General features: G+C 41.0%; 1 protein-coding gene across 4 annotated transcripts in view; it reads left to right on the top strand.

Moving 5' to 3' along the window:
• Window positions 1-23,687, top strand: part of daam2 (dishevelled associated activator of morphogenesis 2) — a 112,031-nt gene that overhangs the window by 71,848 nt on the left and 16,496 nt on the right. For 3 of the 4 annotated variants that reach the window (XM_030718524.1, XM_030718525.1, XM_030718526.1), the window contains 13 exons: window positions 8,705-9,038; window positions 9,690-9,800; window positions 11,088-11,191; window positions 12,202-12,268; window positions 12,359-12,476; window positions 12,610-12,748; window positions 15,464-15,522; window positions 15,635-15,819; window positions 15,935-16,237; window positions 17,160-17,267; window positions 18,642-18,671; window positions 21,227-21,333; window positions 23,164-23,248. In XM_030718524.1, the coding sequence (XP_030574384.1) occupies window positions 8,705-9,038; window positions 9,690-9,800; window positions 11,088-11,191; window positions 12,202-12,268; window positions 12,359-12,476; window positions 12,610-12,748; window positions 15,464-15,522; window positions 15,635-15,819; window positions 15,935-16,237; window positions 17,160-17,267; window positions 18,642-18,671; window positions 21,227-21,333; window positions 23,164-23,248 (1,750 nt within the window). The remainder of the gene's footprint in view (window positions 1-8,704; window positions 9,039-9,689; window positions 9,801-11,087; window positions 11,192-12,201; window positions 12,269-12,358; window positions 12,477-12,609; window positions 12,749-15,463; window positions 15,523-15,634; window positions 15,820-15,934; window positions 16,238-17,159; window positions 17,268-18,641; window positions 18,672-21,226; window positions 21,334-23,163; window positions 23,249-23,687) is intronic. The other variant, XM_030718527.1, reaches the window with a different exon arrangement.

Genomic DNA, 23,687 nt, shown 5'->3' on the forward strand with positions numbered 1-23,687 from the left:
AGGCTTATTCAGTGTATATTTAGGCAGTGCAGTAGTAAGACTGTAGTTTTTCTAAAGGCCAAAACCCAAAGTATTTGGAGCTTGGAGAATAAATCAGTCCCTGAAGGGCAAGTTGGGTTGTGAGCTCTCTGCCATCATTACCACAGTGTTGGTGTTGAGTTATTCCAGGCTTAAACTGACCCCCTGCTGAGCCTGAGCACTGGGGAATTTTTTTCTATTTTTACAGTGGTTATTAGAAACAAGCTACAACTAGCTAATGGATGTAATTATCCTGGTGTTACTTTTTTTCTTTTCTTTTTTTTACACGTATAAAACAGCTTGAAAGACTTAGAACAACAAAGTAGAAAGAAGAGAACCAGGTAAATGTTATGACTTAACACTGTTTAATTTGCTCAGCTGATATCAGTCCTCATGATTACGGTACAATTATGGTATGATTCACTGTTTGCTCTCTCTCCCTTTCTCTGATTGCACACTATGCTGGGCAGCTGTTTTGACTTTGCCACACAGTATATTACATAGCTGGTGGATTTATTTTTCCAAATGAAATGTCTACTTAAAACAAAAATATTCAACGATTGGCTGCCCTGTACCCTGGTACAGTTTCATATTCTCTCACTTTTGTTGTACTTTATTTATAGTTTAAGGGTTTTTTTTTTCTTTAGTCTCTTTGTCTCATTCATTTCCTCATAATGTTACATTCACTTAATTTACCTCATCAAAGGTGACTTTGTCAACACTAATCAGAAGTCCACCTGCACCCATGCTGTTCACAGAGTGAGTTATTGCTCATTAACACACAGATGTTTTAAAGTACTGTAACAGCGATGCGGGTAGCAGGTGTGTGGCACAGAATATGGGTGCTCAGGGAAATGTCCAGCCAAATGTCGCCTTTGTGATGAATGGGCAGTTAAAGCAAAAAGATGGCTTTGTGCTTTGCTGTCTGGGACACATAAAGTAAAGCGCCTCACCTGCTTTACGTGTCGTTTTTACGGTTTTTACGGCCTCATCTTATAAGACGTTGTGGTGTCTGTCCATGTCCAGCTTTGATTCATGCCTCCCTTTGGATGCCTGCCTTAAACAGCCTCGCTTCCTCCCTCCTTCACTTTGGAGAGGCAGCTGGGCCTGGTTGTGAAGAGGTGCCCTTGTTTCTACTCAGCGTGTTCTGCAGGGCCACGGGACCCAAACACATGGTAGACATGCAGAGTGCTGGGCAGAGCACACAAAAGGAGCAAAACCAGCAGCAGGCCAACCACTTTCACTAACAAGCTGTTTTGCTGGTGACATGTTTTAATCATGTGCTCGTTTGTGTGTGTGAACACAGACTGCAAAGTTATTTTAAGACTTGCACGTTCTTTCTTCCCAACATCATTGTATCCTCGTGAAGTAGCAATCTGGAGGGATCTTTTTGATCCTGGTTGAGTTGGCTGTAGTTTCTGTTACTACAGCCAAATTTAATACTACAGGTTTCAGCATTTGAGAGCAACAAAACAAACTGTTGTCGTTTTAATAAAGAACTCAGCCGAACCGCAACCGTAATCTGATTTCACAATCTGGGAATGCATCAGCTAGTCTGACTCAAGCTTCTGGGAGCACCAGACAATTTTAGGGGATTCTGGTGCTGCCTGCAGATATGCAATAATTCTGTTATTTCCACCAGTCATTGTTTAGCAAAGCAGATCATTTGAAAATGTCAGTGATCAGTTAACTCATCATCACACAATAGCTGTTGTTTATCCAACGCATTTCAGCAAATGCCATCCCTTTTTTGCTCTTCATGCAAACTGATTTTCTGCAAGAAAATTCAAACCAGAAAGCTTCTTGTGCCAAAAATATTTGGTCCCTTGCCTGCAGATTTTACATAAAAATATGTTTTATATCACAGAGTGCAGTGAAAAGAGTTTGTTACCTGGCTAAGAAGTTGATGTAGATGCTTGCTCATTCTGACTGCTCCCTCTTGTTTATTTCTTCCTGTAAGATTTCAAACTGATTTGCTGTCTTGTTTGATAGATGGAAAATTTGATCAGTAATAGTGATTAGTACTAAACTGATTGATCAACATGTTGTGTAGCTACAGGAGGAGGAATTGTTTTTTTGTTTTATTTTTTGAAGAAAGCTGCCACAGACACCAATTTCATACTACTGGTCATAATATCTCGCTGATATTCTGAGGTAGACTTGGGTAAAATGGGGGCTCTAGCCTGGGGACCCTTACTGGATGCATGCAGATACCCCGACCTATTGTTCCAAAGACGGTAATGTTACTGCTACACTATCCTGCTGCACAGGAAAGCTCTCGATGACTCGATGCCTCGTACATGGATTCTGGAATGCTTAAAACTGTACAAGATCAACAGGACCATCAGAGCCTTCATCAAGAACTCAATGGGAATGTGGAGAACAACACTAGAGGCCAACTTCAAGCCAATTGCACAAGTCAACATCAAGTGCAGGATTTACCAAGGAGATGCTCTGTTCCCACTGCTGTTCTGCATAGGCCTGAATCCCCTCAGCCAGATCATCAAGAAGACCATACTGGATAATAAGCTGGCTGAAGGAGGAGATAGAAGCCACTGACATCAAGACAAGGAAGCTCCTTACCATGCATGGAGGGTTGCACCCTGAGACTGTACACTAAGCGGAAGGAAGCAGGCCGAGGACTAGTGAGTGTCAGAATCACTATCCTAGATGAAACAGCAAAAGGGCTGGAAGACAGCACAGAGGCACTAATCATGGCAGCACAGGAACAATCTCTAAACCCAAGATTGATTGAGGCTGGGCTCTACCACACAAGGCAGAGATGCCCCTGAGACAATCCAGCACATAACAGCAGGGTGCAAGATGCTAGCAGGCAGGGCATACAAGGAACGCCATGACCAGGTGGCAGGTATAGTATACAGGAGTATGCTGAGTATGACCTGGAAGTCCTGAGGTCAAAATGAGAAGGTCAAAAGGCTGCTTTTACTTTGAAAGCAAACAACAGTTAGTGGCATCAGACTTCCCTAATTGACTTACATTTAGACTATTTTTTTCTGTCGCAAGTTTTTTTGGAATAGTATTAAATCTCATTAAATGCCAATTTAATGTCTGATGGACAACATGCAGTTAAATAAATCCCTAAATGTGGAATTTGGACTTTGTGGAAGAAAAAGATCCCAAAGTCTAAAATGCTTTTGTCTGTAGAGACTCACCTTAAAATGCCAAATGTTGTTTGTTAAACTGAAATTGATAGTTTGGTGCAGCAAGAATGAAACCCCACAATAAGAGAAACAACTGGACTGTATTGGTACCTCCCTGTAAAAGAAGACAGCAGGCAGCATATTCTTGCTGTGAGTGATGCTGCACTTAATTTGCCATTTACCAGAAACCTTTTTTTTTGATGATTGGAAACTAATTTAATGGCCCACATGTCTTCATTCAAATATAAATGTGATTTATTTCTAAGCAGCCATAAAAAAAAAAGGAGGCATTTTGAAAATGATTTCTGCCCCTCGAGTTAGCAGCTTATCATGCTTCCCTGCCAGCACTTATAGCTTTGTTTACCAGCTGTCAAATGGAGCTTGAAGCATCACGCTGTGGTTGTGTATTCACTCACGTAAAGCTGAATCTCAACTCAAGTGGGCATGTGAGAGCTGATAGGCAAACACAAACTGCTGCAGCTATGTAGTCAAATGAAATATACACAGTCTGGTGTACATTTCAAGTTAGCCTCCAAATATTTGAATGTTTACTTGGTGGTATTTTAACGATGCCGTTAAGTATACTTACATAATCACTGTTGATTTGTTGAGTCATCTGCACATCTGCACTGATGTTTATGTTCATGGTGATGAGCGTGCTCTGTGCATCTAAGACGTGACGCTCCTCCATCAATGTCATTTCCGTTGCGAAATAGCTGCACGAGGACAGGAAACGGCTATCCTGGAGGTCGCTGAGGCCATTCTGGCCCATAATGCACTGCGCTCCCAGTCTTATGTCAGCAGAGCATCGCAGTGCTTCCCAAGGCGGCATGTGGACATTGTTTCTGCAAATCCGTTCCAGCAAGAATATTTACTCGAGTCGACTGCAGGCCTTTCACCCTGCTCCTGTGTCAACAGCTCTTTGGATGTTTCACTACCATCGCATGCAAATATTATCCTTCAAAACATTTCGCCGACAGATCTCTCAAAGGTTCCGCTCAACAGAGAGTGAACTTTATATCTGTTTTCACATATTACCAAATACATTAGTGGGGGAGTAGAGTCTCACACATTCAAAGAGTCTCGGATAGAGTGTTTGCTTCTATTAGAGTGCTGATTTCTCTCCCTTTGGTACTTAGCAGTTCAACGGGAAATGGAAAGAAATGAATGATGGCCAGGTGGGTGATGCAGACAGGTTTAAACAGATGAGAGTGGAAAAAGGTGGTGTGGAGCACAAGGGTTATGCGCTACTCTTTAATTAAAATCCTAAATGGGAACCTCAGAGGTTAAAGTCAACATGGAAACGCCAAAGCTGAGCATGTTTGTGCTGTTGGTGCATTTAAGCTTAATTATTTTTTTAATGCAATTAAAAAAAAATGATATGGCTTGCTGTGCAGGTAATTGTACCAACAAACCGTGCGAGAAGTCTGTAATCTAGTTTTGGTGAGTGATTTTTGATTATTTTACTTAAAAAAGAAGAAGCAATATTTCTTCCAGTAGCAGGGACCACATCCTCCTTAGATTTGACAGCATTTTTTGTAAGAGGATGGCAGATGGAATAAGCATGGATCTGAGGCTGCAGTGTGGGCAAGGCCTCAGTGAGGACTGGCGATGGCTCTTTGGTTGGGCAGATCCCCATGTATGAACAAGGGCAGGGGAAGGCGTATATAGTCAGAGAACTAGAAGGGAAGTATATGAGGTGTGGTGCTGAAATTCAGATAAATTCTATCCTCTCTTACACTCTGTTGTCCTGCAAATACAGAGCTAATGTGTGTTAAAGAGAAACCAGTTGTACTTATAAAAAACCTATTTGTAAGTATTTTATGAAGCCTTTCTGTCCTCTGGGCAATACTGAATCTAGTCCATTAAATTGCCCCACGTGATGCTTGAGTCAGCATTTGTTGGGGTACAAAGGCTTCAAGTCTCTGGGTGACGTAGAAGAAGTGATGTTATCTGACCTTTTATAGAGCACTCCTCTGGTCGGGTCACACGATTTGTACTGTTTTTTTTCTTTCTTCAAAAAAACACCAGAAATAAACTTCATTTGCGTGGAATTGTGGGTAATGTGAGTAGCAGGATTTAATAAGAAACAAGAATATTTTTTCTTTTTCTGGAGCTGTCATTAACACTTGGCCCATCTGAAACTTAAGTCATTGCCTGTATATGAACTAAATGTCAGGACACTCAAATTGACAGTTGCCCTTTCTTACATGTGTCACAAAGGAGGAGATGGGTGCATTTTCACTACTGGAAATACTCCTGTTTCATTTAGCCCCACTGTGGTGCCCTGGTGGAGTGAGCAGGACGTGGGGGCACATGATACCCATGCGCGCTCATGCACTGTAAAAATTTCTGAACAATTACATCAGGGACATCATACTGACTTTGTATGGGGAAGCTTCAGGTTAAAGACAGTTTGAACATTTCTACACATTAATGCAGCAGAATGCAAAAGTTCAGAGTGTGGAAAAAGTGGCACGCAGATAAACATGCATGCACCGTGCTCTGGATTTGCCAGCGAATCATTCTGGCATGATATACTGTATATGTACATATCACAGATGTGCACCTTGGATAGGATTTGTGTTGCAGCCTCTACGTTTGTGCATGTGCCAGTTTTATGCTTACCACAGTTACATGATGGACCTCACATCAAGTAAAATAAGAGAGTTGTGTTTATATCGTATGACTTTTCCTCCAAGCCCGGCAGACACCCCAGTCAGCTCACTTTAATCAGCGCCTCTGGAGAACCTCCCGGGCTCTCATTCACTTTGGAGACCTTTTATAGTAGAACACAACATGTGTAAATGTGTCTGGATATAGGTGAGGGGGTGTTTTGAAGGAGATGGTGAGTGTGTGTGCGTGATTAAATGAAGGGTGGAAGAGGGGCAGAGAAGGCACATGATCACTTGAGTTTGTGTGTGGAAGCATTGGCCTTTTGATAAGTTTGTGCGGTTAGGCTTTGAGGTTGGAGCAAACTGTCGGCCAACTGTCTGCCACACGGGGGTCATCCATAGTTCGAAAAGGCAGACTGTCTTGTAGCTAAAACCTCCAAAAATCCGTTTGGTTGGACTGAAGTTCTGAATTTAAATTTGAGCATCTGGATTAACTTTCCACACCGTCCTCTGCCTCTGGCTGAGGGGTTTTACGCTTTTTAGATCAACAGAGAAACAAATCACAATGTTGTTTTAAAGATGGCAGCTCTGAAAAGCATTTAATAATGTAAGATAAAATAAATATCTCAAGGCTTTATTCAAATTTTAATCTGCAGCTTTACCTTTGACCAAGTTTTATTTCTTGCTTTTCTTTCATCTGTGTGAAGATGTGTGTGTGTCTGTCTGTCTGTCTGTCTGTCTGTCTGTCTGTCTGTCTGTCTGTCTGTCTGTCTGTCTGTCTGTCTGTGTCTGTGTGCATTTGGCTCAGCCTCAGTATTGTTCAGCAGCTCTGCCTGTGCTCATATACTGTAGTATGCAGTTGTTGAGCTTTCTCTGTGGGTTTTAAAGTATGCAGCGGTTGTTCCAAGAGCAAAAGGGGGAGAAGAGAAACCCGTGCACACCAGTCGGCTGAGCGTGAATGTCAGTGGAGAGGAGAAGACAAGAGGGGACTACAAAGTCAGAGGAGATGGGATCCATTGATTCAAGTGTTCACTGGAGAGAAAATAAAGTGAGGAGTAGGAGGAGAGAATTGTTGAATGTCAGCTTACTAGGTTTAGTAACGGTCCAGAGGATTAGTCACTGTTGAATGTTTTAAAGAGACATGCGTGTATATTTTTACATGCATTTCTCCTTTTATTTCTTCTGTTTAAGCAGCCGCACGGGCATTGGGTTATTTTGCAAAGGGTATGTTAGTGCATTCTGGGGAGTGAAGCGAAGCAGGCAGTGAGCGAAACCTTGAATCTCGTCCACTCTTTTGAACCCAAACTCCAAGAACAACATCTCTCACCCTCTGTTTTCCATACATTAATCACGGCACTGTTCAGCTTAATTTCTCTTCCGCTGTGAAAGCACTTTCTGAGGTGGCCCCTCGAAGCGCAGACAGGCGCGTGGCCGGCCAAAGGCTTGTCACTGATATAAAATGTAGAACTTAAACAATTGGCTCAGTTCTGCCTCCTCTACTTCCTTTGTCTTTGCTACATCTGAATCAATTCATATCTCATATGCTGCATTTGTTTTTCATCACCTTGGTGCTGAGCAAAGACTGCAGCATCTTTGCTCAGACAGGAAGACCTGCTGAAAGGTTGCGTGTGCACTCTCACTGCATTGTCAAGAAGAGTTGACTATATGCATGCACAGTGTGATCCTCTTGATCTCATCCAGACACTGCTGGAGATCAGAGGATGATATCTCTTTAAGAGATTTGTTGGACGTGCCAGGTTGAGTTTGTGTGTGAGTGCATCTGTTGGAAATCTGGGATTAATCATGTGGGAGCAGAAGAAGAACCCCGGCCTTGACATAAAGGATAATAGATTTTTCTGCATTATATCTTTTCACATTTGTTTGAGCCAAGACAGCAGCAGGAGGGGAATGGTCTGCATATTTCTATCAGCGTCAAAACAATGTATTTGGTACAATGAATAGTAATAAATCTCAGCTCTCACCGCCCTTTTGTCAGACCCTCTCCCTCTTCCCTCTCTGTCCCTTTCTCTTTCTAAGTCCATCCTTCTTTCCTCTTCCTCTTCTATTTCTCTCCTCCTTACAAGCCCTTGTTTGTTTGAAGCAATTTATGAGGCCTAGCAGGAATCTTAGTAAGTGGGAAGGTCATTTACAATCCAGCCCCCGCTGTGCTCACTGGATGTGACATCCCTCGCTGTTTACATGTCCTGCCTGCCACTCAGCCAGTCTGCTTCTCGTCCAAGAAGGTTAATAACTCACTGCTCTCTAATTAGTTCAGCTGCTGAGTACAGTCAGCAGGAGAGTGTGAAATTTGAGGATTTTTTTTTTCTTTTTCAGAAGAGATAAATAAAGAAGTGAAGTTTGAAAGATGTGGGCATGTTGGCACGCTAAGGTAGAGAGGGTCCAAAAAGACTGAAGCGAGCACACTGTCATTATATTTAGATAGTGCCAGTTCACCACAACAGTCCTCTGAAGGAGCTTAATATTGTATGGTTTTAATACCTACAGTATGAAAGAGAAAACCTCAATGATTAGATAATACCCTATGAGCTGCACTTGAGGGGTTGTGGTGAAAACTAACACAGAAAAGAAGGGAGACCACAGTTATCCAACAGGGCAAAACACAAATTACAGGAGAGCAATAACCAAATTTAATGACATAGATTAGGAGTTAAAAGAGGAGACTGGAGGAGAAATGCTGAGTGTATCATGGGGAACCCCCCTCATGATACATCATGTTCCATTTTACCTCAAATTGGAGATAATAAGAGTTTACCTACAAACAATACAAGAAAAGAATACAAGTAAGAATTTCATTGTTTAATTATGGATTAGTTTTTGTTATAGTGTATGTTGGTTATAAACTGGCACCCTGGCTCAACTCCAATTGTTTTTCCTACTTTCCTCCATTAGGTTTGTCACGCGCTTCATCGAGCTGGACGGCCTCACCTGCCTCCTCAACTTCCTGCGCAGCATGGACTACGAGACGTCGGAGAGCCGCGTCCACACCTCCGTCATCGGCTGCATCAAGGCCCTGATGAACAACTCGCAGGGCCGAGCGCACGTCCTGGCCCACCCGCAGAGCATCAACACCATCTCACAGAGCCTCCGGACGGAGAACATCAAGACCAAAGTGGCAGTGCTGGAGATTCTTGGGGCAGTGTGCCTGGTGCCAGATGGACATAAGAAGGTGCTTCAAGCCATGGCACACTACCAGAAATACGCTGCTGAGAGGACCCGCTTTCAGGTAAGGGAAGCTCTTTTTTTTTTTTTTTTTTTTTTAATCTGAGGTTAAAGCAGGGTCATGTCACGTGGCACATTCAGACTTGAGGAGCCTTTGCTGGCAATGTAGGGCAGACATAGATTGTAGGTAAAGGCAGACAAATATTTCTGGGTAATACTGAAATAAATCAAGCTGCGGTCATTTTGATAAGTTGGAGAATTGTGCTTCTGTGCCTCAGACGGCTGGCCATGGGTTACGTCAACACACAGGCGTTATTAAAGGCAGGTGAGGACATCTAAAGTTATGGAGGCCATGGTATGTGTAGTGCTTTAGTGACTAGCAGGACTGAGTCAACAAACCACATCTCATACATCCCCTGGGGTGTGCGGTAAATCATGCCACCTCGGCTAAGCTAACTCCACAGGAGCTGAGTGATTCAAACTTATGAGGCCTTTTAATGTTACTTTGAATTATGATTAAGATACTAAAGAGTGCCAAGGGTCAGTTTAAGAGGCAAAGAAGGGGGCGAAAACTGAGAACAGCAACCCTGTGTTGCTTGTGTCGCCTTGACTGTTAAACTAATTATAGATTTAAGTTACTATCCAATTAATTTCAAGTGTGTTTTAGATCAAACACATTTGCTGACTACCTTTATTGTCTGCTCTGATCTTCCAGACGCTGCTGAATGAGCTGGACAGAAGTACAGGCCGCTACAGAGACGAGGTCAACTTAAAGACTGCCATCATGTCCTTCATCAACGCCGTGCTTAATGCTGGAGCTGGAGAGGTCTGCATTCATAGCCATATGCATGTTAAACACACTCTAAACAATCCTATCGAAAACTTCATGAGTATAACTGTCATGGAAATAGACTTATTAAATATTTATAAGGGGAGAATATTCATCAGGAATTTGTGCATATATTTTACCTCATATTTATATGAGTTAAAGTAAAAGACTTTACCTAAATCTGTTTTTAGATACTGTTTCAAAAAGCTTCAGAGGAATGTTTTTTTGGTTCCACCTTTATGTGTGTGTGGTACAGCTAGCAGCTTTTGTTAATTTACAAGCAAGCAGTCTCGTGTAGCTGATATCTGGCAACCAGCACCTTTAAAACTCACTAAATATCTTGTGTGTTTAAGCCAATACCAAAATGGAAAAAGTAAAATACACAGATTGATTGAATTTTATTATTTTCTTAGCATCCAGCTAAGGCCTTAGTCACGGAAGCCTAGAGACCAGGTGGCAACCTCCAGTCGTGAAGGAAAACTATAGATTCTCTGACTGGTTGCTGGCGGTAGCTCGGTGAAATTGGTCACAAAGAGGGTTTAGCGCCAAAGACCTCTTTGATTGCTTTGTTCACCAATAGATTGCTGCAGTTGCGCGTAGTTTGTGTGGAAGACTTGTCTGCAAACACTTGCCATTCACTCTCAGAGCGGTAGTAAATCTTGAAAGAGTGCGACTGCAAACTTGAAATAGAGAAGGTTTGCCTTCAAAGTAGAAGAACGGTCTCACTTTACGGTTTGCTTTTCACAGTTTCAGTACCATTTGAATAACAATAATAACAAAACATGTGAAAAGTAGCCACTTCTGCCTGCTGTGCTTCTTTCAGTATTGCTAAGGTATTGGGAGAGGCTGCTTATGTTATTTATGATGGTTTGCAGTAAGAAAGTTTGTTTCTTTCTGAACTTAAAGGTAAAGGGAGTGAAGTATATGATAAAATGTTGCCATGCTTTGGTTATGGAAGGGGTAGCATGCGCCTTTGTTTGTGGATCATCCATGAACAATCCCAAATCCCACACAGATAGTGTTTTCACTAATTAGTCTGTCACATGACCCCATTTGTACTGATTAAACAAAACAGATAAAAACCTGTTAAATAGTTAACTTTAGAGATGCCAGTGAGTTTTGGAATCATGTCTTCATGTAATTATGCTAAAATGTTGTTTGGAAAGAATACATTCTGAGGTACATGCCATGCTTATAGATTCTGAGGTATCTGATATCCCATTAAATACCACATATGGATTTATTGCAGCCTCATGTTTTCTCTTATTGATCCTTTATATTCAGGACAACCTGGAGTTCCGCCTCCACCTTAGGTACGAGTTCCTGATGTTGGGCATCCAGCCGGTCATCGACAAGCTCCGAGAACATGAAAACGCCACTTTGGATAGGTGAGCCATTGATGAAGAAGTGGAAACTTAAGTCCTTGATGTGTTTTTAAAAATAATAAAATATTGTATACAGTGAACCCTCGTTTATCGTGGGGTTATGTTCCAAAAATAACCTGCGATAGGTGAAATCTGCGAAGTAGTCAGCTTTATTTTTTACAATTATTATACAGTACTATAGAAGGACACCAAAGATCAAAACCTGTTTTCAAGCTGAACACATTCTGTGCTGGACAGAGATGAGGGACGGAGGAGATTGATTGACAGCCAATCAGGACGCAGAACACGATGCGCGTTCATACACTGTTAAAAAAAAAAAAAGCATAAAAAACTGCACTAAAAAAATCCGTGAAACAGCGAGGCCGCGAGAGGTGAAGCGCGTTATAATGAGGGTTCACTGTATTTCCATTTGACCTTTACTTCGCCGGCTGAACCAAAATTGATGAAACTTTGTGGAAATATTCCCTAGGACCCCAAGAACATATTTCATGTTCAAGGTCAAAGGTCAAAGTCAACAACTTTTTTTTTTTTAAAAAACTGAATTTTTCATCTATCATGATGAAATTTGGTACTCAAGTATAAGCCGTTACTGTTAATAATTCATTGTCTTTTTTGATTTTAAATTAAAATACAATAATGCAAAGCCTACACAAAAATCGCACACACACATACAATTCATATCTTGGCAAATGCTTCTTTTTTTCTCTTTAAGTTTTTTTTATCCTCCCACCCCGTTAGAAAGTGGGAGGATATTGATCATTTAGAGGATGCTATTAGCTTGGCAAAAAGTGTTGTTAATATACCAAATCAGCTATGCATGAACAAATACATTTTTTAATATATGAAGTAATGTTAAAACTTCATTTACAAATAATAAAAATGTAATAAAAATGAACTAGTAACCTAGTATTGCATGTGTTTAGGGCAGTTAAGCTCTAGACAGGAAACAGAGGCGTGGGGTCAAATAAAGGCACATCAAATACTTTATCATCAGACTTTTTATCTCTGTTCAGACATTTGGACTTCTTTGAGATGGTGAGAAATGAGGATGACTCTGAGCTGGCCAAAAGATTTGATCTGGTGAGTTTTCTGCTGTTCGACATCAGTATGTTTCTGTAGGCCATGATAAATTAAACGTTTGATATTGATTGCCTGTTGTTTTCTTAACAGACCCATGTAGATACGAAGAGTGCCGGTGCCATGTTTGAGCTGATCAAGAAGAAGCTGAGCCACACAGATTCCTACCCACACCTCCTCTCCATCCTGCAACACTGCCTACAGATGCCCTGTGAGTACATACATTTATCTGAGGGGGAAAAAAAGTCAATTATTTCTAGACTATACTTTGTTTCACTGCTCAGCTTTTGATATTGAACTGATACAACCTTATTTGTTTAAAAAAAAAACAAAAAAACTACCAGATAAGCGTAGTGGTGGCACCCTGCAGCACTGGCAGCTCTTAGACCGGATCCTCCAGCAGATAGTCCTGCAGGACGACAAGGGAGAGGACCCTGACATCTCCCCTCTGGACAACTTCAGTGTCAAGAACATCATTCGCATGTGAGTGAAATCTCTCATGGATAAAAGCAAACATGCATCAGTGGACACATTATCACTGATGAAGCGTTTTAGTACATTTCCTCTTGTAAAGCATTTACATGACTGGAACTTTCCATAATCTTTGAAAAGTCATTGATTCCCTGCCAGAGGTGCTTGTGTCCCAGACCCATAAGGACAAAATTGGGAATCACTGCTGCAAATGACGATCCAAGTCAATCAACCATTAGAAGAGTGTGGCTTTAAGTGCATTGTAAATCCAGTGCCTCTTTCAAAAGCTTCTCCTCGTCCTCCAGCACTGTAAACACTCTAATTTTCTGTGAAAATCCTGTGGTTAATGCATCCAATCAGCATCACTTCGAACACAGATCAAAGCCTGATGTCATGTGCTTCTTCTATATCAGTGATTGAGGGAGAGAAACACTGGAATATGGTGCTTTAGTACAGAGAAATATATACAGTTAACCACAGGTATTTGCAGGCTGTTGTGGGAAGAAAAGCGGGCGGGGAATGTAATTGTTCAGGAAACTGAGGTGATGTGAAGGTGGCACCAGGGGGTCTTGGACTGAATCGGAGGAAGCCTCGCTATTTGCGTGAACTGGCATGGAAGCGGAAGCCAGAGATCAAAAGGAAATTGTTTTAATCGCATTAAGGGGGCTGTTGGGCCAAGTCAGCCATGTTCAGGTGCAGCGAGGCGGGCATTTGGCTGCATGTAGGAGACAAGAGGGGAAGCATTATGACTTGGAAGTTGAAGTTTTGCACAGCCAAATGATCATTGCTAAGCCAAAGTCTCTGTTCATATTAAGTGTGGATAGACTCAATTCAGAGCTCTGTCTTTGCTGTAATTTGGTGAATATTTCTTCCTTTTTTCTTTTTTTAGATGTGCTGTCATTCTTCTCTTCAGTTCTCCTCATTTTTAAACACAAGCTTACCATCACAGATGAATGTGTTTAGCCTTAGTGGTGAAAGCACCATAAAACATTGTAGCCTGGTAAAGTATTCACCCACTATTGTTCGTGCAGTCAGCATGCTTGAGCAAAATTCTTTCCAGTAGTGAACAGAATGCAAACTTGGATGCTGCATCTGAGCCCGGATGTCCATTACTGTCCGCTAAAGATGCATCAGAGTGGTTGAAACCTTCCCCTCACTTTACATTACTGCCAGACATTTACTGTGTTTCCATAAACTCTCTTAGAATAAATGTTGCCTGGAAAAAGCGTGCATAAGCTGAGGTTTCCGCACTGGATTGGCTGCATGCCGGCGAGCCCTGACGGTTAACGGGTGAAAAAACGTATGACTCGTGCCGTGTCAGCTCAGAGGGGCGAGCGCACGTTAAAACAACTGTTAAAACATCCCGGAGACAAAGTCATTCGTCATCTGTGGTCACAATGATGACGGCCCTGAATACTCGCACGTGTTCCCAACCCCAGAATTAACACTATTGTACAAATCACATTTTTCCACAGCCATGCAAAAGTGTTTATTTGACCAGTCAACAAAAACTGATTGTGTCTTTTTGTTTTAATCAGTTGGATCCTTTCAGCGTTGCTGAATCAGAGCAGTATTGACTCTGTAATCAAGTTCACAAACACGACCACTTTAAAGACCCTGAAACTGACTAATGACTATTTTGTTTTCCCGCTGTGAATTGATGTCTTTAAGTCTGAATTTCCATCACGGTGGAGTTACTTTGTCCTCAGTGGCAGTCGTATTTGTGGAGGACCAAAACCATAAAAACAAAAATCAATAATGTATGAAAAAAAAATTTAAGCTGTTTAAATTGACCATAAATATTAAAACTAACTGCAGACATTAATACATGTGTAAAATGTGGCAGATTTGCTTTGTATTAGTTCCTCAATTTATTTCTTTATTTCTCCTGTTTACTTTTTCTATCTATTTATTTATTATTTGTGTTTCTGTATAATTTGATTATTCAAATAAATAAAATGGTAAATAAAATTTGTGAATAAATTACAAAAAGTAAATTAAAACAAAGGAGAAGCAAATTATTATAATCATAGTTATGTGTATTTTCTATTTGTGTATTATTTAAAATTTTAAGTAAAACAAAAAACATTAAATGGGTTACTAGAAAAATTAAGGCAATATTTAGTCTTTTTTCTTTTAGTTTTTGTTTTAAGTAGTGACGCTGCAACATGTTTGTTCTCTCAACTCCAGCCAAAGCTACCACCGAAGCTCAAGGTTTCACTTTCCAATCTTTCTCCTACATGCCTTAAAACATCCCACTGAATGTTTTTATTTTCTAATTTTAACTTATGTCTCATATTTGTGTTTTTTGGTTACATGTAAAACTGATAAATAATCTGCAATGTACATTGCTTACTCTACTTAATTTTGCTTTTAAAACAAAACATAACTTTAACCCCAACCCGAGCCAAGAGCCAACAATTAGAACTCACAACAGGTAACTGACAGGTTTCCTTTGAGCACTAATGCTGCACAATGAAGATCAAAAGAGGAAACTGCAACAACCCAGTCAATGCAGGCAATCGATCTGACTCCCTCTCACAAAGAGGAAGTCAAGAATTAGATCCTGATCAATGGGTTTCAAATCGAGTGATTGAATTTCCTTTAAAATGTCCTGTATTGACATTTATGGGCTGCAGTTGAATCTTTTATGCAAGAATTCTTTGTTTGTCTTTCTTTTTCTTTTGCTTGTTTCTATGTGCTTATTGTTGTCTGCCTACCTCACAGGTTGGTCAATGAGAATGAGGTGAAACAGTGGCGAGAACAAGCTGAGAAGTTCAGAAAAGGTAAAGCTAGTTTTCACAGTTTCTCTATAATCCTTCTTCTGGCCTGTATTCATGTTTATCCAAATCTGCTAACACCATGCCAACCAATTTCTCTGCCGCTGTTTGCTTGTAGAGCATGCAGAGCTGCTAGCTAAACTGGAGAGGAAAGAGCGGGAGTGTGATACCAAGACACAGGAAAAAGAGGAGATGATGAAGACTTTGAACAAGATGAAGGACAAACTACAACGTGAGGGTGTGGAGCTGCGCTCGGCCCGGGAACAAGTGTTGGACCTGTCGTCGCGCATCAATGACTTCTCTGTGAGTTGTTAATGTTTATGTTTTTCTTCATTTTTCATAGAATTTACACAAATTTTTAATCACTTTTGTGCAGTTTATTTAGTAACTGATCTCGGTCTCATTTGACCTCCAACAGGGCAGCAATGGGTCCTTCCCACCTCCACCTCCCCCTCCCGGGGGCCCTATGGCTCCACCTCCACCTCCTATGACATGTGGTTTCCCTCCACCTCCACCTCCTCTACCATTCAGCTGCCCACCTCCTCCTCCACCTCCTCCTCCACCTGGAGCACCACCTCCTCCACCAGGAGCTCCGCCCATTTTTGGAGCCCCGCCTCCTCCTATCCCCTCATCGTTCAACTCAATGAGCACCATGCGCTCTAAGTCCATCCCTCAGCCTTCGCACCCGCTGAAGTCCTTCAACTGGGCCAAACTAGGAGAGGTGAGCAAACTCAGAAAACCTTTGCGTTGCTAAACTGCTGTTTGTTGGACTTCATGGATGCCATGGTTGTCCCGAATGTAAGATCATAACATAAGTGCAAGTGTATGACCTATTCTGCTAATTTACAGCTTTACATTTTTATTTTTGGACTCTTCCACGCATAGACTGTATATAAAAGATGGTGATCAAGTCCCATTTTTCAAACCTTAACATTAGTGTTTTGGCCACCTGTGTCTCTGTTTCATGAAGCTCAAAGTGTCTTAATGTAGCCTGAACTTTTCTTTGCTTTTTGTTTTTGTTTTTTGTTTTTTTTGGCACTTCTGCATCTGCTTTTTCAGCCACAGAGGTTTCCGGTTGTACTAGATGAGCTTCTAGTTTGGAATAATCCTCATTAATCTTACACTGGACACAACCAAAGTTGTGTGCCCACTTTGTGACATTGGACAGAGCAAAGGATAAAAAAAAAAAAAAAAACGTTCTGAAGTGAAGTATTTAGAGCAGTCTGAAGCCCGAGCAAGTGGCTCACAGGGGTTGCTTGTACATATGCTTATTTGAGACTGTGGCCAAGTTTGGAATGAGCATCCACCACTGAAACAGGATACTTACAACAGAAAATAAAGGAAACACACTTCAGTCTCAGTTAGTTACTTTCCAGCTTTGTGAAATGGTTTGAGAAGCATTCTTTAAATCCCTTTCAGTGTTGATGAGCTGTCATATTTCACTATAATTGCCACAGCTCTGTGCATTTCCTGCACCTACCAGAACTAAAATAGTCCATGACCCACCATTTTGCACTTTTTAGGTTAAATCAGAGCCCTGTTGTTTAGTTGATTTTATTGCATGACAAATTGTGTGTTCATCCCATTTTGAATGAATTGGTGTATACACATGAATCTCTTATGTCCTTCCACCCTGTTTTTAGAATATGATCAATGGCACCATCTGGAGCGACATCGATGACCTGAGAGCTTTCAAGATCCTTGACCTGAAGGACATAGAGAAGATGTTTTCAGCATATCAGAGACAGCAGGTTTGGATTTGGTAGCAAGTGGCTTACAGTTGTATGAGTGTGAGAGAGAAAGTGTGTGTATAAGTGATTGTTTTGGCTACTATCATACTGGAGTATGATATTGGCCTGGATTTTTGAACTGTGTGTATTAGTGAAAGTGTGTGTGTGTGTGTGTGATGGGCTGAAGGGAGGGTTGTGTAAAGAGGGACTCTTGAGAGTGCCAAGGTCCAGCTCCAGGCTAACATGAGCAGCTGTTCACTGCTGAATGCCTCATTGTAGAGATGCCACAGAGCTGCTGCTTTGCACTAGTGTCTGCAGAGCGTTTGTGTGAGAGCTGACTGGTTCTTCATGGGCTCATGAATCAGGGTGACACGGAGGAAGCTGCTGAAGTCACGAGGAGTCACGATGCAGGAAACTTTTTTTTTTTAACCAAAGCTAAAATAAAGAGGTTATTCAATAAATCATGGCACCAACTAATAGGATAATTGGGTTGGTGGCAACGCCATACAGTGCGTAGCAATTACACCCCTCTGTGCCACAAACTAATTGCTCACCACTTGTCATGTGGTAATATTGGGTGCAATTACACAAACTGATATATTACACAGATTTAAATATGTTTAAGTGGAATTTTAATTTGCTCTAATTAGTTGGCCCAGTGGAAAAGTGTCTTTTGAAGCATTAGCATTGTCGAATTCCTTTATAATCTATTTTACAGTGTCGCTTAAAAGCCTTCTGACAGCCTAAAGCCCATCCCCTCTGTGCAGGCTTTTATTAAAGAGGAATGGGTCACTCGAGGTTGTTTCTGACAGTGATTTACTGTGGGTATTTATTTATACAGAGCAGGTTTTTATTGGCGCAGGCCAACGGTTAAATTCAGATCTCTATGGACGTAGCCACATAAAAACCCAACATCTTCCTGGCTTTGACAACTCGGTTCCATTTGGGTAGATTTGATTCAGCTGGACAGTATTGCAGTGTTTATTCATGGCATAATTACTTATTTTAAGCTTGTCATTGGTCCTTCTTTCAAAATGAGCTTTTGTTTACATTTGCCCTCTGTAGGATTAGTTACCGCAGTCATTTTTCATGGTTGTGTTTTTCCATGTCAGGGCAGATGTAGATGCAATCAAAGGAATTCATTAGAACAATCATGACCTCTTCGAGATGACAGAGACCAAATTTATGCAGTACCGAGGGGTTTAGATTCATGAGCCCCTGTTGACTTGGACAGTAGATGATTTTTCTCACAGAGGGCCTCCCGGCTTCAGCTTGTAGTGTGCGTAGTTGTAGTTCTTTGCTCTAGCCGCCACCTTTTTTCTGCTTGAAGTGCTAATCTTTGCATGTGTTTTCAATTTTTTTGTGTCTCTCTGCACTCTCCGACTGCCTGGGCAGGACCTGCTCACTAACCAATCCTTCAAACAGGTGAGTTCAAAATTCTTCAGCTTCTCAACCATCTTCATTTCTCTATTATCTTCACTTCTGCAGCAATGAAGCGGCCAGCCGGACGGGATAGTGCAGTGAATGCCTTTGGGTGTATGAACCTTGTTCTGGCATACCTCAGCATCAAGATTTTTAAAATAATAGGTCATGTAGTGTAAAGGGGATGGCATAAAATTATCATCTGACTCTGCAGTTTCCTAATGCCGATGCATCCTCATACCTTTATGACAGAAAAACATTTGATGCCTAATAATACCCAGAACACATGCACTGCAGTCCTGAACTTTTCTCAACAAAGATCTTTAGCCTGCAACTTCTCTAGCCTGTAGGAAGTGGGTGTCATGTCTCCGGGCCCCCTGCACCATCAGGCAGCACCCTGCCCTAAACCAAACCAGTGTTTCAAGAAGTGAGAATGCTTCAGATGTGGGCTATCCTGTGCTGTGAGAAAGGACAACTTTGGACAGTGCCTTCTGCCATTGTGTGGTGTTTTATAAAAACCAAAGACTGTATATAATAGATGGATGTGGCCATTGTGACATCACCTATTGCCTTTTGGACTCAGATATTTTAAGCTCACATTTTAAAGCCTCAATGTTAGCGTTTCGGTTGCCACCATGTTAGCTTTTTGGAGCCAGAAATGACTGCACACCTGTCTAGTATCCAAGTGCATGAGTTATTAAAAAAAAATCAGCCGCTGTAAAGTTGTTATGCTGTAAAATTGGACATTTTAACACTGGAGCCTATTGACTCACGCTTGGAACCAGCCCCAAGAGGCCTTTAGAGGAATTGCAATGTTGATGTTGACTTTATTTTTCAGCTTAATGCTTGGTGAAAACAGCTTGTGATTACTGTCAAAGGCACTATTGTTATAAAGGCAGAGTGCAGTATAAAGAGGCAGTGGTGTGATATTGGCCCAAATTTGATAAACGACTTTCAACATAAGTTTGTAGGCCGTTTGCTGTGATTCTTGTTACTTTTTTTCAGTTGCTGTTTGGTCAGTTTAGGCATTAAATAGGTCACCTGGTTTATTTTTTTGTTTTCTGCTGAAACAGGTTTATGGTGTCTTTAAGGTAATTGTGTTTGTTTTATGGCCCTCAATTTTACAGTTTCGGTTCAATCTCACTCCCCTCATAGCGCCATTTTCAACCACAGCTGTTTTCACCAAAAGAGCCCTGATGAGTGGAGTGTAACCAAATAGCAAAGTTGGCAGCAGCATTAACTGGTGGGAACAGTGAGGCATTTGGAAAAATTGGCAGCTATTTTCGAACTAAAACTAAAAGTGAATGCATGTTTGTACTTTTTTTCTTTAAAGCCAGGTGTTCTCAAACGCCTTCTGGCACGCTCCTCTCTGGAAGCACAAAAAAGTTCACCAAACTACCTTTGTATGCCCTTCATAAATCATATTATTTTCCACTGCTTTAAGCTAACACTAATATGGCTCCAGTGTTAAAGATATGATTTTCATCACTGGATGATATAACGGTGTAGATGCAAAAAAGTAAAGGCTCCACGTTATTCCCAGTCATCACTGCCTTATTATTCCTTATCTTCCCCATTTGTTATTGCGTTGATTACCATAATTACAATAATCAACTTTAATTTCTTTAATTATTCATTAGCAAGAACAGGCCTGACTTTGCATTTGTAAACGCCACATTTCCATCACTGTCACTTCACAGCTGTTAGAAAAGATAAAGTCTCCAGTTGCACTTGGTTAAGTTGGCAAAATAGCTTTTACCGCTTGTGCAGAGCCGGCTTTGGCAGTTTTCACTGAATGGGAGTTGTCCCCCTAACCCGGTGCCAACCTCAGTTTGCTGCCAGGCACCTTGGGTCAGCACGGGCATGGAAAAACGACACTTTCTTTACAAGCCACATCTGTTTTACAAATGTCATACTCTTCGACCTCAGGAAGATCGTTTTCTGGCAGGGAGGAAAGCAGCTCGGACCATAAATAGAATGTGTTTAACATGCAGTGCTCTCAGACATGTGTTCTTTCCCCTGGTGCATTTTAATACTACATTTGCACAGAGCTTACAAAAAAATATCTGACTGGCTTGAATCAAGCTTTCAGCCATGTTTCCTGTTGCACTGAGAAGTTTATAGGTCTGCCTGCATTGTGTTTGCAGCGGTGACTCATCAAAAAAAATCTGCTCTCCCAAGACCTGCTTTGGATTTTCTTTATTTTTTTACGTTGCATCTTTTCATGCAGCTTCCCTTCAAGGGGAATCAAGGAGTTTATAATGTTTAATGAGATGTGCGTTATGGCCTCAGAAAACTGCAAAAACAGGTCAGGGGAGTGTTTGGCCACAATGCAGCCTTTGAGTCTGAGTTTGATAAATGATGAAACAACTGCAGCAAACTGGCTTTGGTAGTTTAAAGTAGAGTTTCATAAATCTGTTCTAAATTAACACATTGTTAAATGCTCAGAAGGGGTCGTCTCTCAACTAGCTAAAGATGTCGGGCAGATGCGAGGAAAAGAGATTACGTTGTGCATTTTCTGTGACCCAGACCTGATCTTTTTCTCTGTCTTTCTGCAGAAAGAGACGGGCTCGATGGACGACATATACGTCAGCACGCGGAAGGTCAAAGAGCTGTCAGTCATTGATGGCAGACGTGCACAGAATTGTGTCATCCTGCTTTCAAAGTAAGGGGTCCTGGCTCAAATGATTGATCATAGCATATCACACCAACAGCTGATCATTATGTACTGTGAGACCTTAAGGCTGCCGTTTGAGTCACTCTTCTGCTGATGACACAATCGTATGACACACATATGGCTCTTTTTTCAATGCTTTAACAAATCGTAAATCTTTTATTAAAGCTTTATTTTTTCTTGAATTAGACTTACAGATCGGTTGTTATGAAAGCCAAAGATTTTCCCTTTCTTTCTCTACTGCTGATGATATGATACCCTCATATATCATATAAATAAATAAATTGAATTGAATATACATGTATCGCTGACCCCTGACATAGCTGTAAATGGAACATTGACTTTATTTTTGATTAATCTATTGAATGAAACAGCTTTTTTTTTTTTTCCTTTCTGAGACTTGTAGCCCTTCTTTTAATGAGCTCAAGAAGGTCTCTCGTGCTTTTATTACATCCAGTCTCCACTACTGTTTGGAAATATTATTGCTTTTAAGTTGAAACATGTCACTAATAGTGACTAAAAGTCACTAATATCCTGATAGCTGACTGGTAAATGGAAGCATATTTTGCCTGTGCTGGCACTGTTACATCGGATACCTCCACAGTATATAATTTTATAATAATTGTTCTACATATAGTAATTTAATAACAACTAAAAAAAAAATGTATAGCTTGAGGTTCTCTGTCAGATCTGGAACACTCTTATGTGTCAGTAAACCAGTGGCTTCTGTGCTCTTGAGATCTAGATTCACGCCTCAGGCTGACAGGGTTTTTTTTTCACAGAAACTGGAAAAGCCCCCTACCTCCGATCAGGTTGCCTACACCTTTAATCATATTCAGATCTTCCCTGAAAACATACCTTTTCCAACTGGTGTCTTGAGATTCAGTCCAGATTATCATTAAAATATAGGTCTTTTTCCATCAAAAGTCACAAAACTTTGAAGAAGAAAAAACTTGGTCTTTTTGCTTGTGTTGTATTTGCACTGGCTGGAGGTCTCTCAGGGACAGTAATAACCTGCTAAATATTTTTGTAGTCCAGAGGAGATGGCCTCAGCACAGGCTACTGATAAATAACACTGGTTCAGGAGTTAGAGCAGTAACTTGGTGAGGGAGCTGCTTGACATGAGGGCTTCTTGCATCTAGAAGCAGAAATGGGTTTTGAATGGACACAAGACTTGAATCCATGTATTTTCATCTTGAAAGCACTGTCCAGGTGAGGCAGCATGTCAGGAAGTAATGTTCAGATTTTGACTGAAAATTTGGTGCATCATCAAACATTCAGCTGCAAACAGACTCTGCATTAAGTCTCTTACATTCTATTAAGATGCACCTATTCAACCCCCCCAAAAATCAATTAAGATCCACTTGGCAATATGGCTCCTATTTGTCTGTCTCCTAATAGCACTGGTCCAAATCCCCTTAGAGAATTTAAGTTCTAACCCCCCCCCCCCCCCCCCCCCCCCCACACACACACACACACACACACACACACACACACACACACACACAGATCAATACATATGCTTCCCGAGCTCTTTGTGTGTCGGACAAAACATCAGCATGGTCCCTGAACTCCCTTTCGTGTCGATAACAAATGACCCCGGGCTGCAGACTAGACCCAAATGGGGTCAGCAGTTGGTCAATAAGGGCTTGCTGCACAGACTAACAATGATGTTATTGATTGCAATCCAGCTCACTGATCAGATGCACTGAAAACAGCTGGCAGTGTTCCCGGAGTCTGTCACTAGTCCAGGCTGGTATTTGGAGTGTGAAGTGCACTCGTACTGCTTTCACTGTAATAAAGAAATTTGTTTCTCTTCAGGTTAAAAATGAGCAATGAAGAAATCAAGAGGGCGATCCTGGAGATGGACGAGAGAGAGGAGCTCGCTAAAGATATGCTGGAGCAGGTATGGTTCACTGAAAATAAGTCAGGGTAGAAGCAGAGCTTATCAAGTCTATTGTGAGTGGTTGGGTCAAAACAATGCCTCTACATATGACTGATTATGGAAAGAAAATTGAATTATTGATCATAAGCAGGCTTCAAAGGAGGCTGATAATATCAATAAAAAAAAGGTTTGGGCTGTTTTATAAAATGTGAATAAAAGCAGGATGCAATAATCTTTTAAACATTAGAATTATTAGGAAATAGTTCAAATATGGAAACCGAAAAATTTGATGTGATTGTTTAACTATGCAAATAAGAAACAAGTTGAAACACTTAATTAGTAACATGACCGGATATAAAAAATCATCCCAGAATCTTTTAGAAGTAAAAACTCTGTAACAGATATAATTTTCATAAAAGAGTTTCAAGCTTTCTTTTTGTCTTTGTACCAATTTCAATTA

Source organism: Archocentrus centrarchus, chromosome 22, assembly GCF_007364275.1.
Source record: "Archocentrus centrarchus isolate MPI-CPG fArcCen1 chromosome 22, fArcCen1, whole genome shotgun sequence".
Classification (NCBI taxonomy): Eukaryota; Metazoa; Chordata; class Actinopteri; order Cichliformes; family Cichlidae; genus Archocentrus; species Archocentrus centrarchus.